General features: G+C 40.6%; 1 protein-coding gene and 1 long non-coding RNA gene across 5 annotated transcripts in view; one reads left to right on the top strand and one right to left on the bottom strand.

The window, feature by feature from the left end:
• LOC134533128 (synaptic vesicle glycoprotein 2B-like) overlaps positions 1–19,407 on the top strand; it is a 75,629-nt gene extending 56,222 nt beyond the window's left edge. For all 4 annotated transcript variants that reach the window (XM_063370406.1, XM_063370409.1, XM_063370407.1 and 1 more), the window contains 2 exons: positions 18,400–18,527; positions 19,170–19,407. In XM_063370406.1, the coding sequence (XP_063226476.1) occupies positions 18,400–18,527; positions 19,170–19,228 (187 nt within the window). In that variant the 3' untranslated portion in view covers positions 19,229–19,407. The remainder of the gene's footprint in view (positions 1–18,399; positions 18,528–19,169) is intronic.
• Positions 2,354–9,747, bottom strand: LOC134533131 (uncharacterized). The gene is made up of 2 exons (XR_010075252.1): positions 7,723–9,747; positions 2,354–5,479 (listed from the first exon to the last, which is right to left on the bottom strand). It is a non-coding gene; the product is annotated as an uncharacterized LOC134533131 (long non-coding RNA).
• Positions 19,408–23,486: the final 4,079 nt, after the last annotated feature.

Genomic DNA, 23,486 nt, shown 5'->3' with positions numbered 1-23,486 from the left:
AGTAGCGTAGTTTAAGGTGGTGTTATTGGTATATAGGTAGAAAATTCAGTTTTAATTTTAAATCACCTAAACATGGCGATTTTGACCAATTGGTGTTTAAATGTGCCAAGTTCGGGGGGCTGTAAAAGAGCCAGAAACAGATATGAATCTGAATCTGGTATACTGTGTTGTACCCAGAGTAGCGTAGTTTAAGGTGGTGTTATTCGTGATAAGGTAGAAAATTCGGTTTTCATTTTAAATCACCTTAAACCTGGCGATTTTTACCTATGGGTGTTTAAATGTGCCAAGTTCGGAGGGCTGTAAAAGAGGCAGAAACAGATATGAATCTGAATCTGGTATACTGTGTTGTACCCAGAGTAGCGTAGTTTAAGGTGGTGTTATTGGTATATAGGTAGAAAATTCAGTTTTAATTTTAAATCACCTAAACATGGCGATTTTGACCAATTGGTGTTTAAATGTGCCAAGTTCGGGGGGCTGTAAAAGAGCCAGAAACAGATATGAATCTGAATCTGGTATACTGTGTTGTACCCAGAGTAGCGTAGTTTAAGGTGGTGTTATTGGTATATAGGTAGAAAATTCGTTTTTCATTTTAAATCACCTTAAACATGGCGATTTTGAACAATTGGTGTTTAAAAGTGCCAAGTTCGGGGGGCTGTAAAAGAGGCAGAAACAGATATGAATCTGAATCTGGTATACTTAGTTGTACCCAGAGTAGCGTAGTTTAAGGTGGTGTTATTCGTGATAAGGTAGAAAATTCGGTTTTCATTTTAATTCACCTTAAACTGGGCGATTTTGACCAATTGGTGTTGAAATTTGCCAAGTTCGGGGGGCTGTAAAAGAGGCAGAAACAGATATGAATCTGAATATGGTATACTGTGTTGTACCCAGAGTAGCGTAGTTTAAGGTGGTGTTATTGGTATATAGGTAGAAAATTCGGTGTTCATTTTAAATCACCTAAAACTTGGCGATTTTGACCAATTGGTGTTTAAATGTGCCAAGTTCGGGGGGCTGTAAAAGAGGCAGAAACAGATATGAATCTGAATCTGGTATACTTGGATGAACACAGAGTAGCATAGTTTAATTTAGTGTTATTCGTGATAAGGTAGAAAATTCGGTTTTCATTTTAAATCACCTTAAACTTGGCGATTTTGACCAATTGGTGTTTAAATGTGCCAAGTTCGGAGGGCTGTAAAAGAGGCAGAAACAGATATGAATCTGAATCTGGTATACTCAGTTGTACCCAGAGTAGCGTAGTTTAAGGTGGTGTTATTCGTGATAAGGTAGAAAATTCGGTTTTCATTTTAAATCACCTTAAACCTGGCGATTTTTACCTATGGGTGTTTAAAAGTGCCAAGTTCGGGGGGCTGTAAAAGAGGCAGAAACAGATATGAATCTGAATATGGTATACTGTGTTGTACCCAGAGTAGCGTAGTTTAAGGTGGTGTTATTGGTATATAGGTAGAAAATTCGGTTTTCATTTTAAATCACCTTAAACATGGCGATTTTGAACAATTGGTGTTTAAATGTGCCAAGTTCGGAGGGCTGTAAAAGAGGCAGAAACAGATATGAATCTGAATCTGGTATACTCAGTTGTACCCAGAGTAGCGTAGTTTAAGGTGGTGTTATTGATATATAGGTAGAAAATTCGGTTTTCATTTTAAATCACCTTAAACCTGGCGATTTTACCTATAGGTGTTTAAAAGTGCCAAGTTCGGGGGGCTGTAAAAGAGGCAGAAACAGATATGAATCTGAATCTGGTATACTGTGTTGTACCCAGAGTAGCGTAGTTTAAGGTGGTGTTATTCGTGATAAGGTAGAAAATTCGTTTTTCATTTTAAATCACCTTAAACATGGCGATTTTGAACAATTGGTGTTTAAAAGTGCCAAGTTCGGGGGGCTGTAAAAGAGGCAGAAACAGATATGAATCTGAATCTGGTATACTTAGTTGTACCCAGAGTAGCGTAGTTTAAGGTGGTGTTATTCGTGATAAGGTAGAAAATTCGGTTTTCATTTTAATTCACCTTAAACTGGGCGATTTTGACCTATGGGTGTTTAAATTTGCCAAGTTCGGGGGGCTGTAAAAGAGGCAGAAACAGATATGAATCTGAATCTGGTATACTGTGTTGTACCCAGAGTAGCGTAGTTTAAGGTGGTGTTATTGGTATTGTCACGATCCACCTTCAGAGGGGGGGGGGCGAGAATCGTAGCTCTTTACATAGAAACAACTCGCTTGGCATCAACTAGTCTTAACTTCATAAAATACTTTACTGTACCTAGGATCATAGGTTCGTCATCCCGTACAGGATGTCTGGTGAGAGCTGAACTAAGGAGATTTTGCAAAATAACATAATACTTAATTAAAATTATTTTATTCTTAAAGTCAAATACTCAACATCATTTTAAAGAACATTTAAATAGCGGGATTACAATTTAAAACAATAATCTCTTTACTTCCTTAACGATTGAACGACCTTACAAGAGAGAGAATGAGAGAACTTCACTCAACACTTCCCTAGTCCTTCCGAATACCTCAAATCATAATTAATACTTAAAATTAAAACAAAGATAAGTCCATACTCACATTTTCCGAAAAGCCTTTCTTGATCGATTACTTTAAAAAAATAACGTAGGGGCCTCTCCTGCCCTTGAAATCCCGAACGAACATTACATTTTAAAAACTATGACGCGTGACCCCTGACGAGGGCCATAGCCTCCGCCCGAAAGCTTGACGACTACATTATGACCTAACTTAAATTAAACGACTCGTGGCCTCTGGCGTCGACCATTGCCTCCGCCCGAAAGCTTGAAGATGACTACATTATGACCTAACTTAAATTAAACGACTCGTGGCCTCTGGCGTCGGCCATAGCTTCCGCCCGAAAGCTTGAATTCCTACATCACGAACGAACTAACAACTCGTGACCACAGGTGAGACGCATAGCCTCCGCCTGAGTGAGCCCCGAGTCACCACTCACTTGCGCTTAAATTCGCGCGCCCTGCCGCGCCTACCATAACAAAAGCTCGTTATTGAAGTCAAATTTACTAAACAACTAACTAGAACATCTGGGAAGACTACCCCCCCTCTACCCCAATGTGCAGGCCACACCGCGCGGCTTGTTACGACAGCGCGCCCCAGTAACTGCGGCCCGTGGCTGCGCCAGCGCGCGGCCAAACAAACAAACAAAATTCTGCAAGCCCGCAGCGCGCCGCGCCGGCCCCGTGCCCCAATTACATGGTCACGCCACTTGCGCTGACTAGTGAACAGAGCAGCCAGCCCAGAGTCCCGTCAGTAAAGTCCCTAAATTTGATTTCAACAACCCTGCAAAATTTCAACCCGCGACATAACCCTCCCCTCACAGAGCTCGAGCCCCATCGAGCTACCTCAAAATTACAAATTGTCTTTTTCCATTAAACCATAACTATAAATTCCTCATTTCACAAAAATAATAATTTTCTTAGTTCCTTGCTGTCTGAACATACATCTAGATTCTGCATAAGATTTATTTTAAAACAACAAGTATTCATAAAATTAAATGTAAAACTTTTATCTGGTTTGTTCTCACAGGGACCTTCAGAGGCTCGAGTTCTCAATTCTAAAAAAAATTGTTCTGTTAGTGAAGCTCTCTTTACAAATTAAATTACTGTTCTTAGTTTCTCAGTATTCGTTAAACAATGTGCAAATTCTTGATAATTATTATTATTTTTTTTTTTTTTCGGTTTCCGTTTATTACCATACTTCTTTCGTTCTTCAAAAAAAATTAAGTGTCCTTACAGTGTTTCAATTAATTAAACTCTTATCTCTTGAAGGTTGGTGCAACTCCTCGAAGTCAGTGTTGTCGAGAAGAGTAGCTCCCTGGGCTGGCCATCAGCAAACACCACTCAACTCCAACAGCTACTGGACTGGCTTCCAGGGCAGCTCACAACTTCTCCCCACATCTGCTTCGGAGTTGTGCCATCCTCATCACGAACAGATTACAATTCTGAAACATCATCAACAGGCATTACCATCACGCCTGACAAATACAAAACTAACTACTAAACTGCAATCGATGGGCAAGGATGCAAACACACAAAAAAATAAAATTAATTAATTCAACTGCTAACATAAAGTATCCCACCCTTAGCATAATCTAATCAGGCAAATAATTTGATAGGAAAAACTTAAGGAAGGGAAACATGACCTCCAATGATTTTCCCTAACTCTTGAGTCTTGATCTTCTCTATACAGCAAATAGTCCCCACGAAGTAACTGGGTTGAAGGTCAGTTCACATGACCCACCCATAACCTCTTCTACTCTTCTTTTCTTCTGGGGGCAACCACAATGCCCACCAATCTCTCTCCATGGTGCCGAACCAGCTATCCCATGAGAGTAAACAACGTAGTCAATAGAAGCGCAGAGGGGAAACACCAATCTCTGGCTTGTCGAGTCATAAAACTGCTTTATCTTCTTCTTCTTCTTCTTCTGAGTAAAACATCTGATTAATCTTGCTTCTATTCTTCCAAACAGTAAAAGTTCATCAGGTATCTTCATGAAAGAAACATTCTAACTAATAATTCTTCATTTTTCTTCTTCTTTATTTCTGTTAGTTGTAATAGAAGGCCATGTTAGGGAGGTTATAGGGAAAAAGAGTGGCCAATTCCCACCCCATCACCCACCTAGATCATGACTAATTAACTTTTAAACTTTCTATTTCAAACAAATAAAAAAAAACATTTTTTTTTTTATTCAAACTTTTAAACTATAATTACTTTTACTTCATAACCTCAAAAGCTAATCAATAATTCTAAATGAAATTGTGATTTACTGCATCCTTGTTCCATCCGATCTGTTTGTTTATAACCTTTCTTGTAAAGTATAAAATTTTCAAACATTACTAATTCAAAAAAAAAATTAAATTCTGGTGTCCTTTGAGTTACAATTAACTTTACTATTTCTTAGCTTGAAATAATTTAAGTTTTCAGAACTATTTCATTGTCTAATTCACAACACTTAAAAATCAACTCAAAACAACAAATCATCAAAATCAATAAGATCATCTGACCTACCTATCAGTACTGTGAACTTGAACTGTTCGTACACATTTATAATAAGCTATTGTATTTAAATTCCAACCTAAATAAGGTTTAAAAAAAACTACTAATCCCTCTGTAAATTAAGAAAATTAACTTTAAAAATTAAACTTAAGGTATTAGTTCTTTTTGACAGCTACCACAACTCACTAGTTCCATTACATTACTATAACCTAAAAAGTTCTGTAAATAATGTTTATAACAAAAAAAAACTCCAGTTACTGTCTTCCATAAAAAAAAATAAAACTTTACATGACCTTATTAATCTCCACTTGTAAGTCCATGGCTGCCAGCTTTCTCTTCTCTTGAATCTTCAGTCTTGGCTCTTGTTTCAGTGATCTTGTATCTTGTCTCTCGAACTCTTGTCATCTTGTAAACTGGACTGCTGCTCAGCTCATCTTAAGGAATCTGTAACAGTTTCAAAAATACATGTTAATTTAAATTACATAATTCCTGTTCTTTGGTCCTAAAAAAAAATTGTATTATTAGTACACATTACCCTGAAACAACATTATTATTCATTGTTTATTACTTAAAAAAAATGCTTTACCATAAAATCCTTTTTTGTTCTTTTCATTAGGCCTATTTATTTTCCTTCTTCTTAATTAAATTCTGCTTCAAATGTTAATCCTAACTTAAGACCTACCATCTATTTATTATTCATTACCTACATTATTTATGTTACCCTAAAATTCCCATAAGTTTCTAATACTTCCTATCAAAGACATTCTCTCTAAAAAAAAATTTACTTGTGACTCTTAACTTAACAAACTTAAAAAAAACTTTTACACTAGACTTAACTTATTATTCATTCTTAGTTACTAAATTTCTATATGTAAACTTTAGTACTTACAAACAAAAACTGCCTATTTCTCTCTACCTCTTAATCTCTTTCAATTATTACAATAATAATGTTACCTTGCATCTTTAAACTTTCTTCTTTTCAATTAAATTAGACATCTCATAACAATAAAAATTCTGCCTATACTCTTCTTATGGGTGTACAAACCAACAACAAAATTTCAAATTCTCAAGTTTCCTTATATTTAAATTATGCAATACAAATAACCTCTGTGGTGCCTGTACCCTTTTAGGCCTACCACCTTCTCCTCTCACATCATGACAACTCTTATTCCTCGGGGTCTGTATTCACTGTTACAAATCAAATATCTCAAAAAAATTAAAAACAAATTTATTATTTTAAGAAAACAAAAATTTACATTGAATTTACTATGGAGCCTGGAAATCTTAATGTCTCACAGCAGCTAACATGACTAAATCCCATGGAACCCCAGGTTTACATAACCTGTGCCCAACAATTTAAGCATACCAGGCTTTCTCTGCACTGGTTTTACAGCATCACACACTATTTAGGGCCCCTGATCTGCCATCAGTCCCAAGGAGTTTTCCCACAACCCCTCTCTACACAAGCGCCTACCGCATTCCTCTCAATTGGCTATCGGTTTTACGGCATTCTTTTGGGATCCGACCATCAAGTTAGGGCTAATCGAACACTAAACCTCCATACTTCCAAACTAATGTAAATCAATTAAATTTTCTCTGTAAATTCTAAAAATCAAAAAAAATTATTCCAACATGCCAAAGAAACTTCCAAAAAAAAATTCATAATCTTATCTTCAAACCATTAAAATAAAAATAAATAGATTACTCTGTTTTCTCCTTAATAACTGTAAACTGTCAACAAATATCATGTCGTAAATTTTAACTATGCTTACTGACTCTTAATCATAAAATCTCATTTGTCCTAATTAATAAACAACCGATTTCCTTATAATCTCACTGTATCTCTCACACTCAAACTTCACTGGCTGAATATCTCAATAAATTCAAAAACAATTATCTAAACTCTTAAAGAAACTCCTCCCCAATTATTCAAATTACTTCACCTTATTTTATTTCATTACTTAAAACACCTTACTCAAAAAAAATTAATTAATTATCTAGCTATCTTCCATTATTATTTATTTACCGAACAAAACTTTCTCCTAAATTAATTTAGTAAAATTCAATTTCACATTAGGCAAGTACACTAACTCTCTACAGCAATGTTTCTCATTTCCCTCCTTCCTAACTGAATCCAATCTTACTTAACCTCCAGGGAATTTACCTCACAAAATAACCAAAAATTTCACTGTAGTGCCTATCTGCTATAGGCCCACTACACAACAAGGGATTCTAACCCCACCAACAAACTTCATTGAAATGGTACCCTATCCCATACAGGATAGCCACTTCGGTACTACCATGGGGAACTCCTGCCCCAAACTACTCACAACTCTCAGGATTCTCCTGACCCTTAATTCCGTAGTCAGCCCATCTCCTATGGTCTGCGCTACAATTCCCTTTCTTCCCAGGGACACAACACCTCACCTTAGGGTCCCTCGCCCTAATGAAAACATTAATTTTGTCTCTCTGTTCTTTTGGAGTAAATTCCCTCTACACACAAAATCTAGCCTTCCCAGTTTTCTTAATGCTTATCGATTTTATAGTGTACCTCCTTAATAATGTTTACAAATCCCAAAAAAATATTTTTAAAACCGAGGTAGAATTTAACTAACAAAAACATAAACAACTTACAACGAAACACTTCTAGCCTATACATCATACACTTCTTAAATTAAATTACTTACATACTGAAAGTTCCTCTTCTCCTAAAACACACTTAAATTTAAATTTATTTAACCAATAGTCTATTTTCTTATCGCTAAGTTACCGTACAGCTGATCAAAACAAGGTCACGGCCTGTCCACGTCTCCGTATGAGCCCGTGACGTCACCGAATTCCATCAGGTGCGCCAACCCTCGCTTGCGGTTCCTCCGTTCTCCGCTAGGTCTCAGCACCTCCCCGTCACGTGTTCACTCTGCCACGTCCACTGACGTGTCGTTCTGAAACAACTCTCAACATTTTTCTAATTAAAACAAAACATCACTATAAATTCTATAACTCTCTTTTACATAAACTCTCGTTTTCTCTTTAATTCCTTTCTAACGTTTATCCTTCCCTCGACTGATTTAATTCGTACGTCTCGTCTCCTACGCGCACGAAAACAAAACAAACTTCTCTTGAAAATAATTCCTATTTACGACAAAAAACTTTATTTTAAATTATAATTCTCTTAACCTACAATCTTAAAATGAACTTCAATTAAATTAAACCACTTGCATTATCTCTAATAAGCATTTAACTTATAACGTATTCTCCTCACGTAATAATCCCCGATATAAATCTACAATAAATTCAACGACTTAAAACAACTTATCACTATAAACTTTATCCTTACAAGTATCCTCAAATAAACATCTGTTACGTCAAAAAAAAAATCTCAAAGACTTCCTCCACTATAGACTAAAATTCCGTAATCCTCTCCTCAAGTAAACTCTTAATAACCTGCTATCAGAAGCTGAAACTAACTTAATAATAAACATAAAAATCTACCTCTCTCTCTCTCCAGAAATAGAACCTATCCGGCGAACTCTACCATTTCTGTCACGATCCACCTTCAGAGGGGGGGGGGCGAGAATCGTAGCTCTTTACATAGAAACAACTCGCTTGGCATCAACTAGTCTTAACTTCATAAAATACTTTACTGTACCTAGGATCATAGGTTCGTCATCCCGTACAGGATGTCTGGTGAGAGCTGAACTAAGGAGATTTTGCAAAATAACATAATACTTAATTAAAATTATTTTATTCTTAAAGTCAAATACTCAACATCATTTTAAAGAACATTTAAATAGCGGGATTACAATTTAAAACAATAATCTCTTTACTTCCTTAACGATTGAACGACCTTACAAGAGAGAGAATGAGAGAACTTCACTCAACACTTCCCTAGTCCTTCCGAATACCTCAAATCATAATTAATACTTAAAATTAAAACAAAGATAAGTCCATACTCACATTTTCCGAAAAGCCTTTCTTGATCGATTACTTTAAAAAAATAACGTAGGGGCCTCTCCTGCCCTTGAAATCCCGAACGAACATTACATTTTAAAAACTATGACGCGTGACCCCTGACGAGGGCCATAGCCTCCGCCCGAAAGCTTGACGACTACATTATGACCTAACTTAAATTAAACGACTCGTGGCCTCTGGCGTCGACCATTGCCTCCGCCCGAAAGCTTGAAGATGACTACATTATGACCTAACTTAAATTAAACGACTCGTGGCCTCTGGCGTCGGCCATAGCTTCCGCCCGAAAGCTTGAATTCCTACATCACGAACGAACTAACAACTCGTGACCACAGGTGAGACGCATAGCCTCCGCCTGAGTGAGCCCCGAGTCACCACTCACTTGCGCTTAAATTCGCGCGCCCTGCCGCGCCTACCATAACAAAAGCTCGTTATTGAAGTCAAATTTACTAAACAACTAACTAGAACATCTGGGAAGACTACCCCCCCTCTACCCCAATGTGCAGGCCACACCGCGCGGCTTGTTACGACAGCGCGCCCCAGTAACTGCGGCCCGTGGCTGCGCCAGCGCGCGGCCAAACAAACAAACAAAATTCTGCAAGCCCGCAGCGCGCCGCGCCGGCCCCGTGCCCCAATTACATGGTCACGCCACTTGCGCTGACTAGTGAACAGAGCAGCCAGCCCAGAGTCCCGTCAGTAAAGTCCCTAAATTTGATTTCAACAACCCTGCAAAATTTCAACCCGCGACAGTATATAGGTAGAAAATTCGGTTTTCATTTTAAATCACCTTAAACTTGGCGATTTTGACCAATTGGTGTTTAAATGTGCCAAGTTCGGGGGGCTGTAAAAGAGGCAGAAACAGATATGAATCTGAATCTGGTATACTTGGATGAACACAGAGTAGCATAGTTTAATTTAGTGTTATTCGTGATAAGGTAGAAAATTCGGTTTTCATTTTAAATCACCTTAAACTTGGCGATTTTGACCAATTGGTGTTTAAATGTGCCAAGTTCGGAGGGCTGTAAAAGAGGCAGAAACAGATATGAATCTGAATCTGGTATACTCAGTTGTACCCAGAGTAGCGTAGTTTAAGGTGGTGTTATTCGTGATAAGGTAGAAAATTCGGTTTTCATTTTAAATCACCTTAAACCTGGCGATTTTTACCTATGGGTGTTTAAAAGTGCCAAGTTCGGGGGGCTGTAAAAGAGGCAGAAACAGATATGAATCTGAATATGGTATACTGTGTTGTACCCAGAGTAGCGTAGTTTAAGGTGGTGTTATTGGTATATAGGTAGAAAATTCGGTTTTCATTTTAAATCACCTTAAACATGGCGATTTTGACCAATTGGTGTTTAAATGTGCCAAGTTCGGAGGGCTGTAAAAGAGGCAGAAACAGATATGAATCTGAATCTGGTATACTGTGTTGTACCCAGAGTAGCGTAGTTTAAGGTGGTGTTATTGGTATATAGGTAGAAAATTCAGTTTTAATTTTAAATCACCTAAACATGGCGATTTTGACCAATTGGTGTTTAAATGTGCCAAGTTCGGGGGGCTGTAAAAGAGCCAGAAACAGATATGAATCTGAATCTGGTATACTGTGTTGTACCCAGAGTAGCGTAGTTTAAGGTGGTGTTATTCGTGATAAGGTAGAAAATTCGGTTTTCATTTTAAATCACCTTAAACCTGGCGATTTTTACCTATGGGTGTTTAAATGTGCCAAGTTCGGAGGGCTGTAAAAGAGGCAGAAACAGATATGAATCTGAATCTGGTATACTGTGTTGTACCCAGAGTAGCGTAGTTTAAGGTGGTGTTATTGGTATATAAGTAGAAAATTCAGTTTTAATTTTAAATCACCTAAACATGGCGATTTTGACCAATTGGTGTTTAAATGTGCCAAGTTCGGGGGGCTGTAAAAGAGCCAGAAACAGATATGAATCTGAATCTGGTATACTGTGTTGTACCCAGAGTAGCGTAGTTTAAGGTGGTGTTATTGGTATAAAGGTAGAAAATTCGGTTTTCATTTTAAATCACCTTAAACATCGCGATTTTGACCAATTGGTGTTTAAATGTGCCAAGTTCGGAGGGCTGTAAAAGAGGCAGAAACAGATATGAATCTGAATCTGGTATACTCAGTTGTACCCAGAGTAGCGTAGTTTAAGGTGGTGTTATTCGTGATAAGGTAGAAAATTCGGTTTTCATTTTAAATCACCTTAAACCTGGCGATTTTTACCTATGGGTGTTTAAAAGTGCCAAGTTCGGGGGGCTGTAAAAGAGGCAGAAACAGATATGAATCTGAATATGGTATACTGTGTTGTACCCAGAGTAGCGTAGTTTAAGGTGGTGTTATTGGTATATAGGTAGAAAATTCGGTTTTCATTTTAAATCACCTTAAACCTGGCGATTTTACCTATAGGTGTTTAAAAGTGCCAAGTTCGGGGGGCTGTAAAAGAGGCAGAAACAGATATGAATCTGAATCTGGTATACTTAGTTGTACCCAGAGTAGCGTAGTTTAAGGTGGTGTTATTCGTGATAAGGTAGAAAATTCGTTTTTCATTTTAAATCACCTTAAACATGGCGATTTTGAACAATTGGTGTTTAAAAGTGCCAAGTTCGGGGGGCTGTAAAAGAGGCAGAAACAGATATGAATCTGAATCTGGTATACTTAGTTGTACCCAGAGTAGCGTAGTTTAAGGTGGTGTTATTCGTGATAAGGTAGAAAATTCGGTTTTCATTTTAATTCACCTTAAACTGGGCGATTTTGACCAATTGGTGTTGAAATTTGCCAAGTTCGGGGGGCTGTAAAAGAGGCAGAAACAGATATGAATCTGAATATGGTATACTGTGTTGTACCCAGAGTAGCGTAGTTTAAGGTGGTGTTATTGGTATATAGGTAGAAAATTCGGTGTTCATTTTAAATCACCTTAAACTTGGCGATTTTGACCAATTGGTGTTTAAATGTGCCAAGTTCGGGGGGCTGTAAAAGAGGCAGAAACAGATATGAATCTGAATCTGGTATACTTGGATGAACACAGAGTAGCATAGTTTAATTTAGTGTTATTCGTGATAAGGTAGAAAATTCGGTTTTCATTTTAAATCACCTTAAACTTGGCGATTTTGACCAATTGGTGTTTAAATGTGCCAAGTTCGGAGGGCTGTAAAAGAGGCAGAAACAGATATGAATCTGAATCTGGTATACTCAGTTGTACCCAGAGTAGCGTAGTTTAAGGTGGTGTTATTCGTGATAAGGTAGAAAATTCGGTTTTCATTTTAAATCACCTTAAACCTGGCGATTTTTACCTATGGGTGTTTAAAAGTGCCAAGTTCGGGGGGCTGTAAAAGAGGCAGAAACAGATATGAATCTGAATATGGTATACTGTGTTGTACCCAGAGTAGCGTAGTTTAAGGTGGTGTTATTGGTATATAGGTAGAAAATTCGGTTTTCATTTTAAATCACCTTAAACATGGCGATTTTGAACAATTGGTGTTTAAATGTGCCAAGTTCGGAGGGCTGTAAAAGAGGCAGAAACAGATATGAATCTGAATCTGGTATACTCAGTTGTACCCAGAGTAGCGTAGTTTAAGGTGGTGTTATTGGTATATAGGTAGAAAATTCGGTTTTCATTTTAAATCACCTTAAACCTGGCGATTTTACCTATAGGTGTTTAAAAGTGCCAAGTTCGGGGGGCTGTAAAAGAGGCAGAAACAGATATGAATCTGAATCTGGTATACTTAGTTGTACCCAGAGTAGCGTAGTTTAAGGTGGTGTTATTCGTGATAAGGTAGAAAATTCGTTTTTCATTTTAAATCACCTTAAACATGGCGATTTTGAACAATTGGTGTTTAAAAGTGCCAAGTTCGGGGGGCTGTAAAAGAGGCAGAAACAGATATGAATCTGAATCTGGTATACTTAGTTGTACCCAGAGTAGCGTAGTTTAAGGTGGTGTTATTCGTGATAAGGTAGAAAATTCGGTTTTCATTTTAATTCACCTTAAACTGGGCGATTTTGACCTATGGGTGTTTAAATTTGCCAAGTTCGGGGGGCTGTAAAAGACGCAGAAACAGATATGAATCTGAATCTGGTATACTGTGTTGTACCCAGAGTAGCGTAGTTTAAGGTGGTGTTATTGGTATATAGGTAGAAAATTCGGTTTTCATTTTAAATCACCTTAAACTTGGCGATTTTGACCAATTGGTGTTTAAATGTGCCAAGTTCGGGGGGCTGTAAAAGAGGCAGAAACAGATATGAATCTGAATCTGGTATACTTGGATGAACACAGAGTAGCATAGTTTAATTTAGTGTTATTCGTGATAAGGTAGAAAATTCGGTTTTCATTTTAAATCACCTTAAACTTGGCGATTTTGACCAATTGGTGTTTAAATGTGCCAAGTTCGGAGGGCTGTAAAAGAGGCAGAAACAGATATGAATCTGAATCTGGTATACTCAGTTGTACCCAGAGTAGCGTAGTTTAAGGTGGTGTTATTCGTGATAAGGTAGAAAATTCGGTTTTCATTTTAAATCACCTTAAACCTGGCGATTTTTACCTATGGGTGTTTAAAAGTGCCAAGTTCGGGGGGCTGTAAAAGAGGCAGAAACAGATATGAATCTGAATCTGGTATACTGTGTTGTACCCAGAGTAGCGTAGTTTAAGGTGGTGTTATTGGTATATAGGTAGAAAATTCGGTTTTCATTTTAAATCACCTTAAACTTGGCGATTTTGACCAATTGGTGTTTAAATGTGCCAAGTTCGGAGGGCTGTAAAAGAGGCAGAAACAGATATGAATCTGAATCTGGTATACTGTGTTGTACCCAGAGTAGCGTAGTTTAAGGTGGTGTTATTGGTATATAGGTAGAAAATTCAGTTTTCATTTTAAATCACCTAAACATGACGATTTTGACCAATTGGTGTTTAAATGTGCCAAGTTCGGGGGGCTGTAAAAGAGCCAGAAACAGATATGAATCTGAATCTGGTATACTGTGTTGTACCCAGAGTAGCGTAGTTTAAGGTGGTGTTATTGGTATATAGGTAGAAAATTCGGTTTTCATTTTAAATCACCTTAAACTTGGCGATTTTGACCAATTGGTGTTTAAATGTGCCAAGTTCGGAGGGCTGTAAAAGAGGCAGAAACAGATATGAATCTGAATCTGGTATACTGTGTTGTACCCAGAGTAGCGTAGTTTAAGGTGGTGTTATTGGTATATAGGTAGAAAATTCGGTTTTCATTTTAAATCACCTTAAACCTGGCGATTTTACCTATAGGTGTTTAAAATTTGCCAAGTTCGGGGGGCTGTAAAAGAGGCAGAAACAGATATGAATCTGAATCTGGTATACTTAGTTGTACCCAGAGTAGCGTAGTTTAAGGTGGTGTTATTCGTGATAGGGTAGAAAATTCGTTTTTCATTTTAAATCACCTTAAACCTGGCGATTTTTACCTATGGGTGTTTAAAAGTGCCAAGTTTGAGGGGGCTGTAAAAGAGGCAGAAACAGATGTTTATAAATAATTTTTCTTGTTAAATGCACTTTTACCATATCATTTCTTTATGTCCTTCTTGCACTGAAGCAGTGGATCATTTTCGTTCGGTTTTATCGTGCTGTACTATAATTATGGTACGCGCTGGAAAACGAATCTGAGATTCGAATCTAACTTCACCTGAGTGCGAAACCCCTTATTTACGTTACCGTTATTTACGTTTTCCCGTTATTTGCACTATATTCTTCAGGTCCCGTTTGGTTCCCATATAGTCCAATACAATACTTTCCCGCGAATTACGTCTCAAAAATCGAATCAATCCCGCTATTTACGTCACGTAACAACCATAAACAACCAGAAAATACCGTGGAGCTAGTAGGCAATGAACATTTTAAATAGCAAAATATACATATTTTATAACATGAAAAGTTGCTTTTATTTCTAAACATGTAATAATTTAAGCCTAGGCGTGTAAAAGTACGAGTAATTATAGCAGGAGACAATCTAAAATGCACGAGGGAAAAACGTAAACTCATGAATGTACAAACATGGCTGCTTGTAAGTTCTGATACTGTATTTATGTCACAACTTAGCCGAAATACTGGTACGAGACATAAACTTCACAAGATAAAATGAGCGGTGTCTTGGTAACTGTTTTATACGTCTTTTATAATTTGGGAAGTATTGTACAGTTGACGCCATATTTTTTAAACTAACCATTTATTTCTGGGGATCGTAAATAATTAATTATTGGTACCAAGACATCATGATAATATAAACATAAACTTGAACATGTCACGGCAGCGAGAAAACTGGTGCGTATACCAATAAACTGGTATTAGAACTGGATAAAATTGGTACACGGGAGGTGGAGCTTATATTTTTTTCCGCTAAGCTCGCATCTATTGGTTGGCGGCTGATGGCGTCATGAGTCTGGGCGGAGCATAGAGTGCGCATGCGCCGCCGCGTCGTTACAGCAGCTGACCGAGTACAATGACCTTTCTCCGCGTTTGGCGCGCTATTGACGGTAAACATTCATCAATTTGCGGCCTTTTCTTAAAAATTTTTTTACTGTGAGCAATGTGTATGTAGCCCGTATTTGTTATAAACCCTGCCGGTTGCAACTGTATTTATAATTTGGAGAGGCAAATAATCTCCTTGAACAGCCAAAAAAGCAAGCAGAAGAAAATTTCAAATTTATTTTTTAGGAAGTAATCAGAAAAACATTTTGGCTTTCATTCTTTTTTTATTTTTGTCAAATGTGGTAAATTAATAATTGATTAAATACTAAAGTAAAATTTGTTTTTAGTGTGTTTGTACCTGCATTGTAGTATGTGCTATTAAACAAAAGGAAAAAAATTCTAAATAAGGTAAACTGTACTCCTTTTTATACTTTTCCCTTTATTTACACTTTCCCGCTTTTTACACTTTTTTACTTTGTCCCCATGAAAAGTGCAAATAAGGGGTTTTGCTGTATGTATTAACTGTAGCGCTAGCATGGCGTGCTTAAATTTTGGCAACCTGTAAATACAATTTTTAATGGCAGTCCATAGAAAAACCCAGGAGCTACAGCAGTAGTATTCCTAACAGCATTTTGTATTTGGTATTCAACACGGAAGTGTAATCTTCATATGTATGATGTATGCGACAAACACTGGAATAAAGAATTTATATAGGTACAGCTTTAACGAACAGCATAAATTGCAGGAAGCAGATAGTACATGAGTTGTAATCAACGGGAGTTTTTTGCATTGCATCAAATGAGGTTAAAACGGGACCAAAATAAAATGGTGCAATTAATGGTAAAATGTAAAAAGCTGTAATATAAAATCAGAATGCTGTCAGTTTGTAAAGTACAGTTCATACTATTAATTTGGTTTGGACATAAACAGTGGCGGATACAAGAATTTATTTCGGAAGGGAATTTAGAAAAAAATCCCTAAGTCGACAACAGGAGGAACTTGTTGAACGGTTTTTGGTGATAACATGTATATTTTTCGAGATGTATGAGTGGGAGTAGGCATTTTTGACGTTTTCACAGTAGGGCAAAAAAATTCTCTGTTTTTCAGTGTTCTCTAGAGCTGAAACCACTGTTAGAATATGAAGGTTGAATGTTGCATTTTTAAGGAAATTTTGTCTACTTTAATTATGTATAGAGTGGCCTTCTAAAAAAACAGTTTTCTAGATATAAGTGAAAAACTGAAAATGTTTGAGGTTATTTGCATTTTTCGTTGTGAAACTGACCTCCTACAAGGCAGCAAACTTAAAATTTGGATTCAGCACTCCAAAAAATATATGGAACCGTAGAGAAGACACTTTCGCAATTTTGTTTTGAAAACGATAGTTTTGAACTCCATTATAACATTATAACTGTATAATGGCATTTTGGATTTAGAGTTCACTCTGTGTTGCAATGCTGGTGTGCCAAGTATTTTGAGCAAAGTTGTGTTTTGTTTTTGCACTAGATGTTTAATTCCATCTTCAAACGTGCGTCTGAATGCGATGTAAAAAACATCACTTATTGCACAGTTTACCAGGCTTTTGTTATTCTGTAAACATTTTGTTACTGCATTGATGAATTCATAAGTACATTGTGAATATACCAGTGTTAAGAAGTAGTGCAAAAATTATTTATTTAATTTTATGATGGAAATATCATAGGTTTTGGCCAGTAAAAATTTATGAAATACCTAAAGAAGTTGGGTAAACTTCATGAGTTGTTGATTTTGCTGGACATTCTGGTGTAGCTAGCTACATGCTGTATGTTGTCAGTTGGAATGTGTATAAGACAGGCTTTGTTAGTGTTAAATTTTGTGCAGCGGTTGATGGGAATGACGGTCACAAGTAAAATTCTAAAATATTCATATTAGTTGGAATGCATTAGACATACTATGCAGAGGCAGCATGCTTTATGGTTAAGGAAAATATTAAATGGTAAATTACAATAAAACTGAAATAACACCGTAAAGCATATCAATACAGTCATATAACACAGAAATGGCACCAAAACGTAACTAAAAAATACACTGAAATAAAAAAAACTGAAATTACAAGAATTTTAGTCTTTTATTTTGATAAATATATTGAATGTAATTTATTTAGCACTAGCTTTTACTCGCGGCTTCGCTTGCATTGAAGCCATTAAATAAGTATCAGATATCATTACAATAGAAATGAATCAATAAAATATATTTCTCTGTAACAAAAATAAATAATTTTGAATTTTGACCGTCGATAATACAGTGCAACGGTATTACAGTACTCAGGGTTGAAACTTCATAACTGGAATGCTAGATGGCGTTAAAGTAGCTAGATTTTGAGATTTTTTGACAAACATTTTGTTATCTTTCGTAAAAATATTTTTTTTTCCAATAAAAAGTATCTTATGTTACTTCTAATACCTCCTTGAAAATGTGTACAAAGTTTCATGATGGTCGGTTTAGTAGTTTTCGCGTGAAAGCGTAACAAACAAACTTACATTCACATTTATAATACGTATTAGTAGGGATGAATTTCATACCAAAACGTAAGAACTAAATGGATGGGGGAAAAATAAAATATTACGTAGTTTGGTCTTACATATAATTGTTATTTTTTAAATTAATGATGTTGGCACATATGATTTACCAATTTATTTTTATTTTTCGGAGTAGTTCTGTCCTAAACATGCTTATTACTAATGATCAAAAATGAGACTTTTTTTGGTGAAATAGGTAGGTACTAAGAAATATTTTAGTCTCATATTTGTTGAGTAATAAATTATTTTTATGAATAAAGAAATGTGGAAAAATAAGATCAACAGGGAAATGTCTTGTTTTCAAAATGAAATTGACCTAAGAATAAAACCATATACGTAATTGTGTCCCTAGTAGTGGTGTATGAGTGTGTGTGAGTGGGTGTGTGTGTGTGTGTGTGCTGTGCTTCAGGGCCATGGCGGTCTGCCTGTCGCTCATGATGGGGCGCCTGGGAACGGCCTTGAGCAGCTACATGCTGGGGGCGCTTCTCGACATCAACTGTGAGGTGGTGGTGTTCGTGCTGGTCGGCATAGTCGCAGGTGAGGCTCGCCGCCCCTAGCCGCCAGGTGTCCCGGAGGATCTAGTAGGATCAGGGGCGCAACAACTAAATTTCCAAAGGAGGGGCAATATACCTTATTATAAAGAATCATCTATCCCCCCTTGGGGGTCCGGGGGTCCTCCCCCGGGAAAATTTGTATTTCAAGGTGGAAAATGGTGCTATTTAAGCAGTTTTATTATCTAAAAATTGATTACACAGCACTTTCTTTGCCCCTGTTTGCCCCCACTTCAAGGTTTCAGAGGGGGACAAAATACCCTTGCCCCCCCTCCTGTTGTTGCGCCCCTGAGTAGGATGGATCCATACCGAGAATTCCTCTAGCGTGTTGCCGAATGTGCAGGGCCATCGAGATGGTGGATTGCGTGACGGATAATGATGGTTCTACTGTGTTTTATTTTTGACTTAATCTTTTAACACACATATTTGAATTCAAGGGGTGCATTTAAGTTACTGTTAAGAGATTTGAATTCAGGATTCAGATTCGAGAAAAATTTGATTTGATCTATCACTAGTATAAACCCTAACAAAAATAATCAATGGAAAATTTTTAAAATCAACCCATCAAAGATATTTTAGTGGTTGGCAGTGGACCAGTGTTGAAAATTTGTTACTTCTCTGTTTTCAGGTTGTGCTGTTTTCTCATTGTTTCTGCCATCACCTGAGAAGAAAGTCACGTCTTTATGATAGAAGGCACTTGATTTTTCACTTTAAAGAAGCCAAAAAAAGAACTGAAGGAAAAATTGTGATCAATAAGATGACTGATTTGTTACATGGCTTTAATTTATGTCAATCACTGTATAGTATTCATAAGTTGTAATGTTGTTTATTAATTTTGTTAGTAAAGGTTGATACTACTGTTGTTATTTCTGTTTCTGGTATCTCTTATATTCACAGTTTTCAGTGTATAGTGTATATATTTTGTCTTGGTCAGTCATTTAAGCAAAAACTAATATACTGAGGGCTGATCGCGCATTGCCGGTGATTTCGAGATGTTAACTATGGGCGCCACCACGTGGAAGGGCACGTGGACCCGGCGGAGTCTCTCACTCAGGGCGTGACGTAGCCCAAGTGGGGACGAGTTACCAGCCCTTTCTATCCTAGCTACCCAGACCTGGCCCGCTCTAGGCGTCGGGCACGCCACACTCCTAGACTCACTCACCACGTGATTAAATAAGTACTCACTTTATATTTATTCTCCAGATTTAATTTCACTAACACGTCTCTCTACACGCCCGTTACACGTTACACATTACACGGTTAAAAAGCCTGAGGCACGAATCGGTTTAGGTGAGGGCATGGTCCACACACGTGGCCATACTGCAAAGTATACTTATTACACGGTGATGAAAAACTCGACTGAGACAATTAATTAATTAAACAGCCCGCTGACCGAGAGCTGCCCCGAGGATGACGAACGAAAGCGATTTAAAAAGAATTAACGATACAGAAATTACTTGGTCAGTGATGAACAAAGGTTGAGGTCCCCGGGGTGCTGGCGCGTCTGCTCTCGGTCAGTGATGAAGATGGACTGGGCTGAGCTCATCGCTCGCAGGTGGCAACATGGCGCCCTTCGCGCCAACACAATTACCGTTACTGTATTCTACGACTCCGTGCCCCGGCGAAAGTTGAGTAAATTACAGATAAACATTAAAAATATATAAAAATTACTGACAATGGAAAGTTTGTTACTATTTACTTATTTAATGATAATTCATATAAAAGCATTCCTATCCTCGTCCAAGTCCGTGCCTGTTCGGGTCCGCCCGGGCAACGTCTATAGTTATTTAAGGTAACTTATTTAAATTAAAGAAACACAAGTAAACTACACAGCACTGGGGCGAAGACGAATGAAAACAAAAAGGGTTTACAAATAATATTAAAACGTAGCAAATTAGGGGTGCGGCGCACTGCAGCTAAGCGCCCTCTTGCCGGGCTAGACACACACGCACACACGCACGCACGAGCGGGAGGTTTGAACTGAAACGGTGGTTGGGCGGTGTCATATCGGGCTCAAAGGGGCCGCAGGCCCGGACGACGTCAATTGCCCCCTCCGAAAGTAGGCCGATATGACAGCGCCGTTTGACAGATGGTTGGGGGGCGTTGCCTGTACTGTTTACGTCGCGCACTCCCACGTGGCAATGTTGATGTTTACATTTGTGCGGACAGGTGGCAATGTTGACATGGCGGACGGACAAGCAATGTTTACACGATGGAAGGGCGAGCAATGTTTACATGACGGCGGCGAGCAATGTTTACAAAATGACAGTTGAGCAATGTTTACACTATGGGGGACGATACACACGGACAGAATGGGCGCTGGCTAACTAACCTTGTGGGTGGTGACCCACCAGTTGTCCCGAGCCCCAAATCTGCGTCAGCTGCGGCTGCTGCGTGTGACAGCGCGGCGGTGGCCAGGGCGCCGGCCGGCAGGGGCGGCGGCGGCCAAGGTCAGGCGGCTCGTGGCAGGCGGGCAGCAAGCGCGGGCGGCGCTCGGAACGACCCGGCTCAGCCTCGCCGACAGGCGGGCGCTTCGCGGCCCGTCGTGACAGACGGGTGACAGGTGTCGAAGTCCGGGTGACGGTCACGTTCGGCGGTGGGACGGTCGGGCGTCCCGGCGTCGTGGCGTCGACCTGCATCGCGACAGGCGGATGTAGGGAGCTCAGGCGACTCTTCACGGTGCGGCGTCCCAATGTTGCCAACTTGCGACATTTGGGTGGCGTCTCGTGCGGCAGGGCACTTGACCGGTGTTCCGGTACTGCGGCGATCGGCGTCGGAATCGGGCGTCGTGGCGCCTCGGTCGATTCTGGCGTCGTGTCAGGTGGGCATGTAGGCGGCGTCAGCGTCGGCGTCGCGCGCGTCCGTCTCTTTCGGTCCGGTTCATCCGTCTGTGCCTCGAAGCCAGGCGGGCACAGAGGAGCAAATCCAGGCGGCGGGGCGGCGCTCAGGCGTCTCGGCGTCATGGCCCTGGACATCGTGTCGCAAAGCGTCCTGTTTGCGACTGCGCCCTCTGGTAGCGGTGACGACGGCCGGATGACGTCGAAGCCAGGTGGTGGCGACAAGGTGACACGAAGCGTCGGCGTCGAGTCTGGTGGCGTCCGTGGCGAGTCGTGTGGCGGAGACGATGCGGGTTTCGCCGGAAATGACCTTGGTGGCGTCGGGACGGCGGTTCGGTGCGGTGGCGAGGTCATTCCGGCGTCGGGAGGTGTCTCCGACACGAGGCGGGTGCTGGACGGCGTATCAGACTGCGGCGGGACGGTCGTTGTCGGGCGTCGCTCGGTTGGCTTCGGCGAGTCAGGCGTCATCATAGTCGGGATGAGTGGCGTCAGGTCGGCGAAACGAGGTCTTGCTGGCGATGATGCGTTAGGACCAGCGTCGGGAGACGTCAGGTCGACGAGAGGTGCCGAGGTTGGCGGCTCCAGGACAGGAGGTGGCGGAAGCGGAATTGTCGGCGTCGGGACGGCGAGCGTCGGCGTCGGGATAAGTGGCGTCGGGTCGACGAAACGCAGTGTGGCAGGCGGCGGCGGGATCGGACTTGTGTCGGGAGACGTCAAGTCGATGAGCGTCGGCACGGCGGGCGTCGGCGTCGGGACGACTGGCGTCTTTGTCAGGGCGGTAGGCGTCGGTAGCGTAACACGTGACGGTGCGGGTGGCGTCAGGACGTACCTTCGTGGTGCTGGTGTCGGCGTCGTGCGTGAGGAGTCGGCTTGGTGCTGCGGTGACGTTCCGGCAACGGGCGGCGTCCCTGGCACGTGCTGTGTCGGCGTTTTCGGCGTGGTTGGCTTCGGCGTGAGAGGCGTCGTCGGCGTCGGAGTGAGCGGCGTCTTTTTCGGCGTGGTTGGCGTCGGCGTGAGTGGCGTCTTTTCCGGCGTGGTTGGCGTCGGCGTGAGTGGCGTCTTTTTCGGCGTGGTTGGCGTCGGCGTGAGCGGCGTCTTTTTCGGTGTGGTTGGCGTCGTCGGCGTGAGCGGCGTTGGCGTCGACGTGAGCGGCGTCTTTTTCGGCGTCTCTGCCTCGTACTGCGCCTGGGTGGCTAGGTCGGCAGTGCATCGGGCGCACGTGAAGGTAAAAAACTTGCGCAGTATGGTCCATTCACGCTCGCCGATACAGCCACGATGCCACAGGCCGGCACATTCCTGGCAGCGGTAGCCCTCGCTACTACCTCCGGGACACGACCTCGCTCCACACTTCGTCACGCAGTGTATGCGGTACTCCGTACAGTAGCCACACTCATATCCGGCGGCGGTCCTGCCATACAAGTCCCAACTCGGGCAGGGAAAGTAACACCCGATACACTCGTCCGGATACGGATACATGTCTACGCACGTGGTACTCTACACGCGAACAGTCCTCACGAACACATCAGCACTGTGTTACTTACTGCGCTCGGAGTCCGTTGTTTGTGCGCGGATTCCTGGAAGCGTGCGCTTGGCTGATCACGTGGCTGGCGCGCCAGAGTCCCGCTATGCGCTCCGCGCGAACAATAGTTCCAGCGCGAACTTTAGTTCCGCGCGCTCCGCGTAACAACCGCCTATCTCACACGCTCGTACAGGTCTGGTTTTCGCGGAAGATGTAACTCGCCCCACGCTCTTGGGCGCCATTTGAGGGCTGATCGCGCATTGCCGGTGATTTCGAGATGTTAACTATGGGCGCCACCACGTGGAAGGGCACGTGGACCCGGCGGAGTCTCTCACTCAGGGCGTGACGTAGCCCAAGTGGGGACGAGTTACCAGCCCTTTCTATCCTAGCTACCCAGACCTGGCCCGCTCTAGGCGTCGGGCACGCCACACTCCTAGACTCACTCACCACGTGATTAAATAAGTACTCACTTTATATTTATTCTCCAGATTTAATTTCACTAACACGTCTCTCTACACGCCCGTTACACGTTACACATTACACGGTTAAAAAGCCTGAGGCACGAATCGGTTTAGGTGAGGGCATGGTC

This window comes from Bacillus rossius, chromosome 6, assembly GCF_032445375.1.
Source record: "Bacillus rossius redtenbacheri isolate Brsri chromosome 6, Brsri_v3, whole genome shotgun sequence".
Lineage (NCBI taxonomy): Eukaryota > Metazoa > Arthropoda > Insecta > Phasmatodea > Bacillidae > Bacillus > Bacillus rossius.
Note: the sequence above shows the minus strand (reverse complement) of the source record. Positions and strands in the feature narration are given on the sequence as shown.